This window comes from Phaseolus vulgaris, chromosome 4 (genome assembly GCF_051622355.1).
Source record: "Phaseolus vulgaris cultivar YP4 chromosome 4, ASM5162235v1, whole genome shotgun sequence".
In the NCBI taxonomy this organism is placed as follows: Eukaryota; Viridiplantae; Streptophyta; class Magnoliopsida; order Fabales; family Fabaceae; genus Phaseolus; species Phaseolus vulgaris.
In genome coordinates this window covers 47,423,843-47,440,050 of record NC_143501.1, presented here as the reverse complement: position 1 = coordinate 47,440,050, position 16,208 = coordinate 47,423,843, and the positions used below count along the sequence as shown (strand labels likewise).

Here is a 16,208-nt window from a genome sequence, read left to right as displayed (position 1 = left end):
AATAAATAAAAAAAGAAAAATGAGTAAGGTGTGGGTGATAGAAAATGTTAAAATGATTCTAAAATTGGGGTTGAAGAATTTCTGTAAAAGTCATACACATTTTCCTTTGAATTCAACATCATCACTATCACACCAAACCAAACCCTCTCTTTCGCTTTCTCTCTCTACATTCGTTTTCTCTCTCTAAGTAAAGCTTCAAAATCAATGTCGCAGTTCACAGCAGCATGGTGCTAGGGTTAGTTTGGTTCATCCAAACATGGTCTTCAAGGGAAGGTTCTTCTCTTCCAAGAAATCCGATTCCTCCAGCCCCGATGCGTCATCCAACAGTCCTCGATCTTTCTCATCCAATTCCCCTTCCAGATCCGACAAGAAGAAGGCTAAATCCGCCGCGCATCCAACTCTAGCAGCCGGAGGCAGCGGTGGCGGAGCTCTTGCTGCGTGTCGTCAGACGCAGGTGAAGGACGGGACCAAAAAGAAGGATGTGGTCAAGGGGAAGGAAAGTCAAACTCCGCCGCCGGAGGCTAGCAAGGAATCTCCGGTGAAGAAGTTGGCGGCGGGGGAAGGACGGGAATCGTCGGCGTCGGTGTCGCCGATTCTCGCGTCGTCGCTGGGGCTGAACAGGATCAAGACGAGATCGGGGCCGCTGCCGCAGGAGAGCTTCTTCGGGTTCAGGGGCGAGAAGGGAACGACGGCGCTCGGCGGTAGCAACCTCTCCCGCCCCGGCGTCGGCGTGCGCGGCGGCGATGGGAAGAAGAAGGAGGCGGCGAGCCTGAACAGGGTCGGGTTTCGTGAGGGTTCCCGTGGCGGTGCCCCTGCTGCCGGAGGTTGGGGCGATAACCGGAACAATTCTGACAGCGTGTCTACCTCGGGGAGCATGCCGTCTAGGGAGCAGAGTCCGGTGGTGTTGCCTCGGTCGCGGTTGCAGAACGGAGAGTCATCCTCGGAGGCCGCAGGTAACACTGTAACTGTGTCTGTGGATTTTGTAATGTAATGATTCTGATTGTTTGGTTTTGGTTGATTTTTTAATCAGTTAAGTAAAGGATTGTTGCTTCGGTAGTTTGATTAGAATTTTTGTTGAGAAGGGTTATTATGGGTCCGCAAGACATTTCTATTTATTTGCATGCTTTAGAAGAATGGCTTGTTCTCATGCATTTAATTGAGAAATGAGAAATGAGAATTGCAAGGAATGAGGACTGGGGAGTGGGGCTGGTGAGTGGAGTGGACTGGGTATCTTGCTTGCTCTTGTTCTGGTACTATGATTCTATTAGGTTTAGAACCTTTTGGAGTGGAACCCCTAATTGAAAGGACTTGGTTGTTTCTGTTCCCTTTGAGTTGGTCAAGATTAGATGCTCCATGTTCTTTCAAATTTGTTTGGAACACAACAGTGGGACAGAAGATTGTAGTTCTTATTTCACTTTTAGTACGATCTGAATTGGAGTTGACTAGACTTTTATTCTCGTGTTTGAAAGAGTAAAGAGACGAGGGATAAAATTGTAATTGAATTTTAATCTATATTAGTAATTACATTTTAAAACTGTTATGTAGTTCTTCACAGTGATTATATATATACACCTACACTCATATATGTTGATGACTGCATTTTATATGGACATCTCAAATATGATGACTCTGCATTGAAATAATCGTCCATACTTGGATGACGTCTTATTAATCTTTGTATTTGAAGATTTTATCTACAAGATATAGCTCACACGTCATATTAGAATGATTAAATAATCATGGATTATAACCAGCTTTCATTTAGGAATAGAGAATTGCATAGCTCAATTGATGAAGTTAACTAGTATTTTCAGATATTCTCCTTAATCCTTATGACAATCATTTTTCTAATCACACTTTGAAGGGGAAAGTATTTCTACTGTTTTACTTAATCATTTAATTAACTAAATTGAATTTTTAGTAATGTAGTTGGGAAATACAGAAGTATTTTTCCACTAGATGGGGTCAGCTACAATAGTTGAGACCACTTGGACTCAATTTTGGAACTACTTTCTAAAGGTTTGGGATCTTAGTTGTAACTTGTGAAAACTGGACCAGGGTTTGACTTGAGCAAATGACCTGGTTACTGATTCAGTGATTCAATCTCATTCTAGTTGAGAAAACAGGTTAGGCATAAAATTAAGAATGAAAACCACAAAAATCAGCTGCATTTTCTGATTTGATATAAACCAACTGGGCTTACCAGTTTCTACCTTGATATTACCTGGTTCCCTGAGCATTGACCATGTTTGACTGAAAAGTAGTTATTGATAGGCATATCACACCCAAGAGAAAGAAGCATGTCAAATGCAGTGAGACTAGAATTTGTTCTGAAATAATTTATTCGTGCACTTTCTATATTTTGATTGCTGTTTGCATTACTTATTCTGGAAATTCATTATTCAAGTAGATATAATTCACAATTTAACTCCCTTGTAAAATAACCAGCTTCTACTAAACATAAATAAATATCTAAATAACAATAATAACTGAAGGTAAATACGTAACTAAAGCTTGAACCTGCGCAAATGCACAACTAAAATATCATGCTCGCATTCACAGATCCTAATTAAAGCACTGACATATCCCTATGACTAAATATTGCAATTAACCTTACCATAACATTAAATCAAACTGTTGATGCCTGTGGATCACTGGATCTTTGAACTTAAGATTTCTTATAATTTTTAGTGCGGCCATGTCACATTGGTTGCAGCTTTGTACTGAAAAAGTGGATGGTTTTAGTAGCTAATTCACAACTTTTCACCTTTCTGTATCTCTGCCTTGCAAGCTCATCTATTGTTGGTCTCTGTAGTAAACATGATTTTTTTATTGTGAGGTAATACTGTGTATGTAATATGTGTCAAATGTGAACACAAGGGGTATTGGAAATAGTCCCAAGTGGGTTAAGCACAGACTGTATATATAAGAGGTAGACTAGTACAAATAGCCCAATCAATTTTGTACAACAGCACACATAAGCTCAAAGATCAACTAAGCTTACTCCCTCACACAAGCTTGGACCGAGACTTGCTCACAAATTGCAAATGGGGTTTTGATGAGGCGGTTTTGGGTTGATGCCATTATTGGTTTACTTTTATATGTACACCATTGATCAACAAATTTGTTTTAAAGTATTTAGCAAAACTGACAGTTTTTTTTTCTTCTTAAAATGTTACTTATCCTTATGATATCACTTCAAACAGGCAACCAGGCATCATCATGGGCTCAGTCTGGAGGCTTAAGAAGTGAAGATGTTTGTACTCCAGAGGTACCACTGGTTTAGAGTGTGTTGGTGCTTGGTATCTTTTGTCATCACTTTGATTAACTTTTTTTTTTTATGAATTAGTTGTTATTTTCTGTTTGTTCATCTATTATGGTAGAAAATAACTCAATTGTTTCTTCTCAGGCAGCATATGATTTTGAAAACCCAAAGGAGTCCGAATCTCCTCGTTTTCAAGCCATATTACGTGTCACTAGTGCACCTAGAAAGAGGTTTCCTTCAGATATCAAAAGTTTTTCCCATGAGTTGAATTCGAAAGGTGTCTGGCCTTTTCCATTTTTGAAGCCTCGACGGTTAAATAACCTTGAGGTATTTTAGTTTTGATTTCACATTATATTGTGGTGTTGATGATTTGTGCCACAGGAGGGAATTGCAATAAAATTGTTTAACTTTGTTGTGCAGGAGATTTTGGTTGTTATTAGGGCAAAATTTGATAAAGCAAAGGAAGACGTAAACTCTGATCTAGCCATTTTTGCGGCAGATCTGGTTGGAATTCTTGAAAAAAATGCAGATACTCATCCTGAATGGCAAGAGACAATTGAGGACTTGCTAGTTTTGGCAAGGAGCTGCGCTATGACTTCATCTGGGGAGTTTTGGCTTCAGTGTGAAAGCATAGTTCAGGAGTTGGATGATAGGCGTCAAGATCATCCTCCAGGGATGCTAAAGCAGCTTCACACTCGAATGCTTTTCATTCTCACAAGGTGTACCCGATTATTGCAATTCCACAAGGAAAGTGGTCTGGCTGAGGATGAACCTGTTTTCAATCTCCGTCAATCAAGAGTCTTGCATTCTGCTGGAAAATGTATTCCTCCTAGTGTGGGAAGGGATTCTAAAAGTTCAAGTGCTGCAAAGACATTAAAGCCTTCATCAAAAAAAGCTTTTAGTCAAGAACAGAGTATGATGGGTTGGAAGAAAGATGTTATGCAACCTGAAAATCTTTCACTTCCTGCTGATGACGACAATACAAAACACTTTGACTCTTCAAGCAGGGATCGAATGGCTTCTTGGAAGAAATTCCCATCTCCGTCAGGAAAAAGCCCTAAAGAAGCTGCTCAGTTGAAGGACCAAAATTATGGGAGAGTTGAATCTTCAAAGGCATCAAATAATAAGAGATTCCCTTCTGATGTGGATCTCTCTACCGCTAAGCCATCTGAGTTTCTTCCTATCAAAGATTCCTTGGATCATGTTTCCAAACACCAACATAAAGTTTCTTGGGGATACTGGGGAGATCAGCAGAATAATAGTGAGGAGAACTCGATAATTTGTCGTATATGTGAAGAGGAAGTTCCTACTTCACATGTTGAAGATCATTCAAGGATTTGTGCAGTTGCTGATAGATGTGATCAGAAGGGACTGAGTGTCAATGAGCGTCTTGTTAGAATTGCTGAAACACTAGAAAAGATGATGGAATCATGTTCACAAAAGGATTCCCAACAAATGGTGGGAAGTCCTGATGTTGCAAAAGTATCAAATTCTAGTATGACTGAAGAATCTGATGTTCCTTCTCCTAAACTTAGTGATTGGTCTCGCAGAGGCTCAGAGGACATGCTAGACTGTTTCCCTGAAACCGATAATTCTACTTTTATGGATGACCTAAAAGGATTACCACTTATATCATGTAAAACTCGTTTTGGTCCAAAGTCTGACCAAGGTATGACAACATCATCTGCAGGGAGCATGACTCCAAGGTCACCATTGATGACACCACGAACAAGTCAGATTGACTTGCTCTTGGCAGGGAAGGGTGCTTATTCTGAACATGATGATCTGCTGCAGGCATGCCATTTTTTAAATCTTTTTCTATAGTTCTTTTATATCTAATTTATTGCCCATACTAGTTGTCATGGCTGGCTTTTATCCTTTCAATTTAGTATGTTGTATCAAATGGTCCTCCCCATGTGTTTACATATAATGTTGAGGTGATACATGATCCAATATTCATAACTATCCCTAGGCATTATTTCATTCTATATTCAGTAATGTTATATTGTAGGACATTGAGTTGAAATCGTGTTTTTTGAGACAAAACATGTGCTTTTTTTGTACTGAGAAAACAAAACCAATACAATAAATAGAGGAGTTATGGTATCCTCTAATAATAAAGATATGTTTACGAGAATAAATAAAACAATTCTAATAATAAATATAAAGTCTAGATATTCTTGATTCTAAAAGATATTCCTGGTTATGAAACATCTATGCCTTATTTTTATAATTATAACATTTCCCCTCAAGCTGGAGTATATAAGTCATATGTGCTTAGCACTGCGAACATGATTTTTCATTGGTCCTCTTAGAGACTTGGTGAATATGTCTACTTACTTTTCACTAGAGTTGACGAATCTACTGTTGGTGCCTTCAAACCCAACTTTTTCTCTTGTGAAATGACAATCTACCAGAGTATGTTTAGTCCTCTCATGAAAGACAAGATTAGAGGCAATGTGTAATGTTGATTGATTGTCACATGTAAGGTGCATTTGGGATTTTTTTTTTCAAATTTAAGCTCTTTGAGGAGTTGCTTTAGCCATATGAGCTCATAAGTGACTATGGCCACTGCCCTATAATATGCTTTTGCACTTGATCTTGCAACAACATTTTTTTTTCCGTATTTTTCCACAATATTAAATTATCTCCAACAAGAACACAATATCCTAAAATGGAGCGTCTATCATTTGATGACCTTACCCAATCAACGTTAGAATGCCCAACAATTTGAATATTTCCCTTGTTTTCATTAATATGGCCCTTTGCGTGGAGCATTCCTAATATACTTTAGGATTCGTATGAATGCATCCCAATGGTCTTAAGAGAGTTTTGAAATTGACTTCCTATGCTCACTTCAAATGAAATATCAGGACGAGACACAGTGAGGTAATTTAGCTTACCAACTAACTATTTGTATCTCATAGGGTCAAAATACAGTTCACCTTGGTCAAGTACAAGTATGACATTTGGATCCATTGGAGTGTCCACAAGCTTAGCATTTAAAATCCTTGATTCTTCTGAAATATCCAAAGCATATTTTCTCTGAGAATGTCCTTGGACTATGAAACTTGTATACCAAGGAAGGAAGTACCTCAAATGTGCAAGATTTTTTGTTTGGAATTGTTAACCAAGATATTTTTTTGGTTGGACAATATCGTCCTTATCACTACTCATTATAACAATGTTGTCCACGTATACAATAAGGTAGATACATCCTTGGGGAGGATGACGATAAAACAGATAATGGTGAATGTATGATTACAAATTGTTAGATGATTGGCCAAAAATGCCCAAACCATGAATAAGGTGATTGCTTGAGGCCATATAAGGACTTGCAAAGGCGGAATACCGTATTAGATGACTCACCCTAAGCAACAAATTTAGGTCATTTCTTGATGTAGACTTTGTTGTCAAGATCATCATGCAAAAATGCATTCTTGATGTCAAGCTGAAATTGAGTCTGGTGATAAATAGTTGCAATGGACAAGAAAAGTCAGATATATGCCATTTTTGTAATAGGAGAGAAAGTGTTAATATAATCTTGTCCATAGATTTGTGTCATCCTTTGGTGACCAAGTGAGCTTTATAGGGATCAAATTTACCATTAGGCACAATGTTCTAAGAGTGTAACATCACATGCTCTTGATTGTGAACCATTAGCAACAATGATGAAAGACACATTTTCAGTAGTAGTGAAGGAAGATAAAGAACAAATATTACCAAATATATGTTTAGTTGCACTAGAGTCAATGACCTAAGGATGCATGGAATTACTAGTGTGTGCTACCAAAACAATGTTACTAGTAGATTGGCGAGTCTTATACCATTTGAGAATGACCTTATGTGTTGGTTGAGTTATATGAGGCAGTCAACTATGTTGGAAATCAATCTTTTAATCCTGGGGAAAAACTAATTATAAAAAAATGTAGGACAATAAACTTAGATTGAACCACCGAACGAGGTCCAATGGCCGCGACCATCGAGGTCGTGTTGAGAAGGAAGAGGTAAGCACAATGATGGGTGGTTGTAATGTAGGCTTCGCCGCACACATCAACAAGGTTTGCAGAAAGAATAAAACTCTTCACACCAAAGATCGTGGGTCCATCAGGCGAATAGGGTTTTCTAGAGGCTCTAGATACCATCTTAGAAAGTAGACTTTAGGTCTAACTCAACTTCATATATTGAATTGTAAGATAAGGTTTATACCTACTTAAATAATATAATTTGGCTATATCTTTAGTCAATATGGAATTTCAACACACTCTTCCACGTCAAGGACTAGACATGTGTATGGGAATAGATATTAATGGCGGGTATGGTAGTAGTCTGATGGCGGGTGGTTTGATTGGCCTAACAAACTTTGTTAGGATAAACTCTAATACCTTGTTAAACTATAGAAAATAAAGAGACATTAAGCTGAAACCCTATGTTTATGAGACACCATGGGTGGGTGCTTTATTTATATTGAGAAAATGGAATCAATACAATAAATAGAGGAGATATGGTATCCGCTAATAATAAGGATATCATATAAGAATAATAGATATATGATCTAAATATTCTTGATTCTAAGAGATTAAAATAGCCATTCCTGACTATAAATGATATTTGCCACATTTATATAATTATTAAAATAAATAAGGATTTTGGTGTCTAATTGTTTGTGCTTTAATATCCAACTGTTTATGTCTGTATATGTACTGAACTTTAATAAATGAGTCATGTATTACATTTGCTTAAAAAAAATATCAAATACCTTCCTACTTCCATGTATTCTTGTCAGAAAAATCTCATATTTTGAATTCTTTTGTTCAAAATTCTCTATTTTATTGTAGATGAATGAACTTGCTGATATAGCTCGATGTGTGGCAAATGCATCTCTGGATGATGATCGCACAAGTTCATATTTATTATCTTGTCTTGATGACTTGCGGGTTGTTGTAGAACGAAGGAAATTTGATGCACTTACTGTGGAGAGCTTTGGAACACGTATTGAGAAGCTGATACGGTTAGTATTTTTCTGCTATACATTATGTAAGACATCCCCGTAATATGGAAAGTACTCCTAGTAAACGTTGAACTACAGGATAAGGTCTGGGGAAAGTTCTTGTTAGACCCTTTTTTGAGGGAATAGGCATAATTTTATAACTGAACACAGAATACCATATGGCATAACGGTATTGCTACAACAATGTTTGTGTCCAAATTATTTTGGGATTTGACTATAGTGAGGAAATGTATGTAGTGAGAAAGTATTGGTGTATCCATTGTTAAAGTATCTCATAAACTTAACCTACTTTAATTTAATATGCAGTCTTATTTTCTCACTTTACACATCTCACCTCAGATGAGTAACACCTGATTATGTGTACAATTGCAATTCTCTGTTATGAAGTTTTTTTCTGAAGTTTATAATATAGACATCCATATTCATTCTTCTTTTTACCCTGTACTTGTGACTATCCCAGTGTTTATTACTGGCAGCATGTTTAAATCCAAGATAAACTATGGTGGGCAGCATAGTGGCAAATTGTCGACAATAAAGTATATTAAAAAACTAAAATTTCTGCATATCTAAAATAAAGTATATAAAAATTGTATAAAAAATAATTAACATAATTCAAAGATGTTGTAGTATATCAACAAGACAACAACAGCAATGCTGATAAAAAAAAAAGACAACAACAGCAATAACAAAGTGTTATGCCACAAGGTGAGGCTGGCCGTCGGCTGCATGGATTACATGATGTCATTCAGCTTGGTTACAGACCAATGTTTTAGAGATGTTATTTTTCATGAGATCCCTTGAAAACTTCGTTGAATTTCTTACTTAGTCACCTCTCCTCTTTACAGGATTAAACAATTTACTTTTATACTGTTCTAGTTCATGAAATCTAATTTAACAGCAGTTCAAAGTAAATAAAACAGACAAACTTCAACATAGAAAAATCAATAGCACAATTTTAAGGAATTCTATCTTTGTATATATGGTTCTGTTGTATTGATGTCTAGGCTTTGTTATGATCGTGAATGAAAAGGAGCATGTGCTGATTCTGTTGTGTAACTGCTGCCATGGATTAAATAAATAAACAAACAATGAAACAAACTAAGGTTCTGTTTTTTATGAAGTAAAACACAGCAGAGTAGAGAGTGAGAAACAGGAGGACGAGCTGATGTGAGGGAGGTACCTGACTAATAAAGTGTGAGAAGGGAGGCTAGATTGCAAACTAAATAATTAAAAAGGAAACAAAACAGAGCACGGGATAAAAGTTGCCTCTCATGAAGTCCTTAGCTAAGATTAGAGTGCCAAGTCTTTCGCATGGCCTTGTCTCTAAAACATTTTCTTCAATCCACCATTGCAGTACATTTAATTTAATAACATGGACTTTGCTAGTTGTTTTGAAATCTATTTTGATTATTCTTGATAAGTTGTATTTTGGTTTGGTAGAGAGAAGTATCTGCAGCTCACTGAGTTGGTGGATGTTGAAAAGATAGATACAGAGAGCACGGCAGATGATGATCTTTTGGAAGATGATGTGGTTCGTAGCTTGAGAACAAGTCCAATCCATTCATCAAGGGATAGGACCTCTATTGATGACTTTGAAATTATAAAACCTATCAGTCGTGGGGCATTTGGAAGGGTTTTCTTGGCTAAAAAAAGAACAACTGGTGATCTTTTTGCAATTAAGGTATATATACTTTATGCTTCTGATTCATTTGTTGTATCATCTCATCACTAAATGTGAACATCCTTGTACTTGTGTTTGTTTCATCTTGACTGTGCTTGATACTTTTTTGGGCTTGTATATAAGTAAATTGGGTAACAAGTTTGAATAATCTGTGTGGAGTTGTATTGAAGCTTACCACTGTGTGTTTGAAATGCTTATATATGGCAAGAGCCCCCCTTTTGACGGTTCTTTTAGATAGCTTACTGAAAAAAAAGAGTTTTTCTAAAAATAATAGTTTCTGACATGCTGTTCAAGCTCTCATGTAAACTGTGTTACTAATTGTTGTTGTAGCTCTCATAACTTGCTGCAGGGAGTGCTACATATGTATTAAATCTGACCTTAATTTTCGTGGAATTATTCTCTAAACTTTTTCCTTGTGTTGTTTCTTACTTCATACTATTTGTATCTTCATACCAAAATTTTTGTGGACTTTTGGTATAGTAAGTTTGTTGCTATTCGACATTTCTTTAATCTACTCTGTTGTAAATTTGTTTATTCCTGTCTAACTTTTACATTAAAAATAAAACTTTCGGTTTACTGTATTCGGTTTGTTTAGGTTTGGCTCCCTACTATCATGTATTTTGATTTATTATTTCTCTATATGGAGTTCTTGCTGTGCTGCAAATGATTGATTTAAGCTGAGGTGCTGACCTAGTTAGAATCTCAATCTTGTATAGTGATGCATTTGCAGATCTCTTAGATTAAAATAAACTTGTTTCTATCTTGGTTTATACTTTTACTCTGCAGTTCTTTAACCCTGTTGAGCTATTTCCTATAGGTTCTCAAGAAGGCAGATATGATCCGGAAAAATGCTGTGGAAAGTATATTAGCAGAACGTGATATCTTAATTACAGTACGCAATCCTTTTGTGGTGAGCAGGTCTAACTTTTTTATTGTTCCATGTTGCTTTGAGAAATGTTATCTTATTCTAATGTTAGCTTTATTTTAATCAGGTTCGGTTCTTCTATTCTTTTACATGTCGTGATAATTTATATCTTGTCATGGAGTATCTGAATGGAGGTGACCTGTATTCATTATTAAGGAATTTAGGTTGCTTAGACGAGGAAGTTGCCCGTGTATATATCGCTGAAGTGGTAATTCTTGGTTCTATCTCCTTACTGGCTCTTTTGTATCTCGAGTTATCTGAATTTTTTTCATTACATTGTCTAGAACATGAGTTTTTTTCCCAATGTTAGGTGCTTGCGTTAGAGTATTTGCATTCACTCCGTGTGGTTCATCGAGATTTGAAGCCTGACAATTTATTGATAGCACATGATGGTCACATCAAGGTAACTACTGCGGATGTTCTAATTTCGGTTTATAAACCTCCAAACCATGGTGATGGGAAAAGGCTGTTTGTTGTAATTTTTCCCCAAACCTTGGTTTGGAATGAAAATCCAAAAGCTGGCTAACATTTTTTCGTCTCTTAGGAGTAATATCAATAATCTCATACTTTATATCTATGATGAATCATCGATAGTTTTGCATCTTTTCTATTATTAGCTTCTTTCAACAGCACCACCAATCCCATCCTTTAAGTTGTGATTCCATGTATTTGGTTCAATTATTTTGGAGAATTTCCATTTCTTACGTGTAGATTTCCTTTTGAGTTCAATTCAACATTCGTGTAATCCTTAAATACATTTTATAAATTGCTAATCAGCTTGATTTTTTTTCTGTCTACTTTGCAGTTAACAGACTTTGGGCTTTCTAAAGTTGGTCTCATCAACAGCACAGATGATCTGTCTGGCCCAGCAGTGAATGGGACATCCCTACTTGAAGAAGACGAGACTGATGTATTGACATCTGAGGATCAATGGGAAAGGAGGAAGAAACGCTCTGCAGTGGGCACGCCTGATTACTTAGCCCCAGAGATACTTTTGGGAACTGGACATGGTTTGTATTGTCCCATATTTATGTTTAAGGTGGTTTCATTTCTGTTTTCCCCCATCTCTTAAAAATATAAATTTGACTTTTGTCATTGTTTGGACAGTTTAGAGAAAACATGATTTCCCTTGTGTGTAGAATTAAATTCTTAACAATGCTTAAAATATCTCAAAATGATTGCTATTCTTTATAGTGAAACAATGTAGTTGAATGAAAATGTTTTCATCATTGTAGCTAGCTGATTTAATAATTCTATTCTACTTTATATATGGTGAATACTCATAGCATTTACTTTTGGAACATAACAAATGAAATACTTGTGCAAATTTTACAGCGTATACTGCCGATTGGTGGTCTGTTGGGGTCATTTTATTTGAGTTGCTTGTTGGTATTCCACCCTTCAACGCAGAGCATCCTCAGGTTTATATCTTGCTTCGTTGGGTGATGAATTTTTAGATGATTTTTAAGTTTCTTTTCATGTCAGTTTTGCCTTTATATGATTGGAGTTCTCTCTGACATGATATTTTTTGTGTTTGTAGAATATATTTGATAATATTCTTAATCGTAAGATACCTTGGCCTGGAGTTCCTGAAGAGATGAGTCCTGAAGCACAGGATCTTATTGATCGGTATATGTGTTTTTTTTTAATACTTTTTGTGATAACATACTTTCGTATTGGGTATTATTCTTGGTTAAGCACTCATATCTAAGATAGCTGAATGTTTTCCATTTGGTTCCTGACATTATGAATTTTCAGATTATTGACAGAAGATCCTAATCAAAGACTAGGATCAAAAGGCGCATCGGAGGTGATGCAATTTTCTCATAAACATATAGAACTTTGTTATCCATTTTTATGATTTATTTTCTCTGCTCAAATGTTAAACTGATTTTAGTGATCCAGGTAAAGCAACATGTTTTCTTCAAGGATATAAACTGGGACACACTTGCCAGGCAGAAAGTATGTAATAGTTTGCCCAAGAGATGAATGTTAATTGTTAATTTTACTGCCACTCTCTTGATGTCCAGTGTAATGCTTCTGTTGGTTTTGTAGGCTGCATTTGTTCCTGCTTCTGAGAGCGCTCTAGATACCAGTTACTTCACTAGTCGCTACTCATGGAATACTTCTGATGGCCTTGTATATCCAGCCAGTGATGTTGAGGATTCTAGTGATGCTGATAGCTTAAGTGGCAGCAGTAGTTGCTTGAGCAATCGCCAAGATGAAGTGGTATTGCAAGTTGTAGTAGGCATTGCTAATCGTAAAATACTTGCTGAAATCAATTTAAAGTATAATGGGCTGACTTCCTCTTGATAACAGGGAGATGAATGCGGGGGTCTTGCTGAGTTTGATTCTGGGGCATCTGTCAATTACTCTTTCAGTAATTTCTCCTTTAAGGTAATTCACTCAAATCATATTCATTTCTTTGTAATCTATAAGTAAACATTTGGAATTAATTTGAATGGATTATGCATGATCTGTCCTTGTTTTCTTGTCACCTACAGTGGGTTTTAATGTGTTAAAATGGCTTCTCTGAGCTTACTATACTATTCATAAGTAGCCTAATATGTTTAACATTGCCTATGTAGCATTTGTTCTGTTAATATGTTTTTTTCCTGGTCTTCACTCTTGTCGAAATATTCCCTTAAATTTAATGCGAATGTTTCCTTGGTGTTTTCAGAATCTCTCCCAGCTTGCATCTATCAACTATGATCTCACTAAAGGATGGAAAGATGACCCGCCAACGAATTCTAGTGCATAGCTGTATGTATTATCCTCTGTCAAAGTCCAGAATTTGGTTTTCGACCTATGATCCAAGCAATTTTGGGGGCACAAGCACCTTTATCGTTTGTATACCTTGTACATGTATGATTCTGTCTCATAACTTATCCATTTGTCATGTCTTGATTGTTTTCTTGCTCATATAGTTTGTATTTGCTGGATTTTGCAGATTTAGAGGTTCAAAGGTTCAGGATGTACTCTTTGCTTGTTAGGTTACAGGGCAACAGTGGGGGATTTCAGTTTTACCGTTTATTGTGTATGAATTGAGAACTGTAAATTTAAAAATGCATATCACAGTTGCTCACATTGTTCTGCAGTGTTCGGTTTATTATTCTATTCTGGCAATGAGAACACATCCTTTTTCTTCAGACAAATCACTGTTATATTATTTACTTGCTTAATTTGATCCCTTGCCACATTTTCAAGTTTTTCTTTACCTTAGCGAACGTCATTTACTTGTTCCCACCGTTGAGTTCTGCTGCTTTTATTAACGTACCTTTCAACCCCACTCATTTATTTCAGGTGACACTTTGCTTCCTTCTAACGTAATACTTATTAGTGCTGAAAATGTCCTTGTCATTTCATGCACTTTTCAATAACCTTGTGAGGATGTCATTTATTTTAAATATATATCTATCAGTCAAACGGCAAAAAAAAAAACGAAAGTCAAACCAAATTTTTTACATGATACAGTGAACACTATTTTCTCAATAATGGAAGTGCAGAATGTAAAAGAAATGAGGTAAGAAATAAGAAGTTTTTCCCACGTTGAAACCAAAACAAGTAGTTCATTCTTTATGATGCTGTGGGCGTGTTTGAACTACATCCACTTATTTAATGGTGCCCAAACTTAAGTAGAATGAATTATTGCTTTTTTTTTCTTTCTAAATTTGATTCCGATCTCATGTTTATGTATTTACAAAACCTCCTGGCAAAATTATACAATTAAGGTTAAGTTCAAATAATTTTTCTATAAATACTTATAAATACTTACAGAAGAAGAATACAAGGAGATAAAATAAACCGAATTTTTCTCTAAATTAAAATTAAACTATTTATTTAAATTGTTTCATTTACCTTCTCCTAAAATATATAAATTCTAATTTTAATTTATGAAAGAAAACCTTAGTTTGTGTTTTTAATTTTTTTTCCCTTATAAATACTAAGTAGGAAAAGTTCAGCAAGAACTTTTCACTTTTCCCACTATAAAATATTTTCTTTTACAAGATAACTTACTCTTCAGTCTATTACAACCATGCCTACTTGTAACCAAATAAAATCCAGCCATGTCCATTTGTCAGAATGTCTCTCTGGTTTCTATAAATGCCACATATTTTGAAAGGAATTTCAGATAATAGGACAACAATAGCCAAAGAGACAAGAGCATCCCATGTAGTAGTAAAATGGTGGCATTTCAATCTTTTCTTCTCACTCTTCACTTTATCATTCAGTTCTTAACAGTGAAAGCTAGAGTGTCTGGCCTGTCCAAAACCCTTGATATATTTTCACATATTTTGATGTGAACTAAAAAAAAAATTGTGACAGAAGAAAAACTATTATCCATGTTTAATGATGTGCTAAAAAAATTAAATTCAAGATAAAGTGTATTAGATACAAGTGGTTAATACATTGTATGAGTTTAATCTTTGACAGTTTTTTTAATCAGATTTTGCTTATTTTTCAACTGAATTAGATTAACATGAAATGAATCTTTAAAACACTGATAAATCATTTCAATTAACAAAATAGTGATACTATCTATTTTCAACCTTACCTAGATGGAGTCCCTCAAAGTATTAACAAAATTAGAATATGAAAGAGGGTCTATATCACTGGATGCCAACAAACTATGATCATGAACCACTATGAAGTAGCAGTGAGACTGTAGGACCACTATGTCAGGAAGGGTCACTTTAAACTGCACTGTCCCATCCACTATGTGTGTGTACTGGTCCACCATAAAGTCACAATGATAATCACATCACATTCACAAATACATCACCTTAGTTATCTGAACTTTTTCAGTTTGGCTAGTACTCACATGAGAAAATTGTTTCAACTGTCACACATTGTCAAGCTTTGATTTGATGTTTAAATTTAAAATTTTTCATTATGGATAAGAAAGCACAAGCTTAACCTTTGTCAATAATACCAAAATTGGCTTATACGGGGGACAAATCTAGCAGACATTCCAGCACTCACTATAAAGGTTCACATTTTCTTAAGAATCAAAATAGGCTATGCTTACAATTACAACAGAAGACTATTGTTCATAATCATGTTGGATTAAATGTTGAATTAGTAAAAGTAGGCATAATGCTTAAAACCTTATTCCTATGTTTTTAATATAATATCAAACTTTTTACACATGCCACAGCTGTTTGACCTCAGCCTTTTTACACATCAAATGACACCTTTTGAGAATTTATCCTTGCAAGCTTCAGCCTCAAGTTTGAGCTAAAAGATGTTTTTGTTAATATTCTTTTTGATGGAAGAGTCTCAAACTTCAAAGCTTCATTTCAAGTTAAGTTAAAGAGAAAATAAA

At 35.7% G+C, this 16,208-nt stretch overlaps 1 protein-coding gene across 4 annotated transcripts; it reads left to right on the top strand.

Annotated features, from left to right (window-relative positions):
* Positions 1-64: 64 nt before the first annotated feature.
* On the top strand, positions 65-14,037 carry LOC137837925 (putative serine/threonine protein kinase IREH1). 4 transcript variants are annotated; one of them, XM_068647108.2, is made up of 18 exons: positions 65-953; positions 3,207-3,271; positions 3,410-3,592; positions 3,686-5,059; positions 8,104-8,276; positions 9,717-9,957; positions 10,775-10,867; positions 10,950-11,090; positions 11,193-11,285; positions 11,688-11,892; positions 12,218-12,303; positions 12,423-12,511; positions 12,641-12,692; positions 12,788-12,844; positions 12,938-13,111; positions 13,202-13,279; positions 13,563-13,747; positions 13,833-14,037. In XM_068647108.2, exons 1-17 carry the CDS (start codon positions 257-259, stop codon positions 13,641-13,643), a joined length of 3,882 nt encoding a protein of 1,293 aa, XP_068503209.1. In that variant the 5' UTR covers positions 65-256; the 3' UTR covers positions 13,644-13,747; positions 13,833-14,037. The 4 variants fall into 4 exon arrangements, with proteins under 4 accessions (XP_068503209.1, XP_090157226.1, XP_090157227.1 ...); XM_090301100.1 differs by having other exon boundaries at positions 67-953; positions 12,780-12,844; XM_090301101.1 differs by having other exon boundaries at positions 67-953; positions 11,688-11,921.
* Positions 14,038-16,208: the final 2,171 nt, after the last annotated feature.

What these genes read in the sequence shown, in the direction of transcription:
- LOC137837925 (XM_068647108.2), top strand. Translation starts at nt 257, where the DNA reads ATGGTCTTCAAGGGAAGGTTCTTCTCTTCCAAGAAATCCGATTCCTCC. An exon ending in GTCATCCTCGGAGGCCGCAG is followed by an intron (nt 954 to 3,206) that starts GTAACACTGTAA and finishes CACTTCAAACAG; the next exon opens with GCAACCAGGCATCATCATGG. An exon ending in GTGATCTTTTTGCAATTAAG is followed by an intron (nt 9,958 to 10,774) that starts GTATATATACTT and finishes TATTTCCTATAG; the next exon opens with GTTCTCAAGAAGGCAGATAT.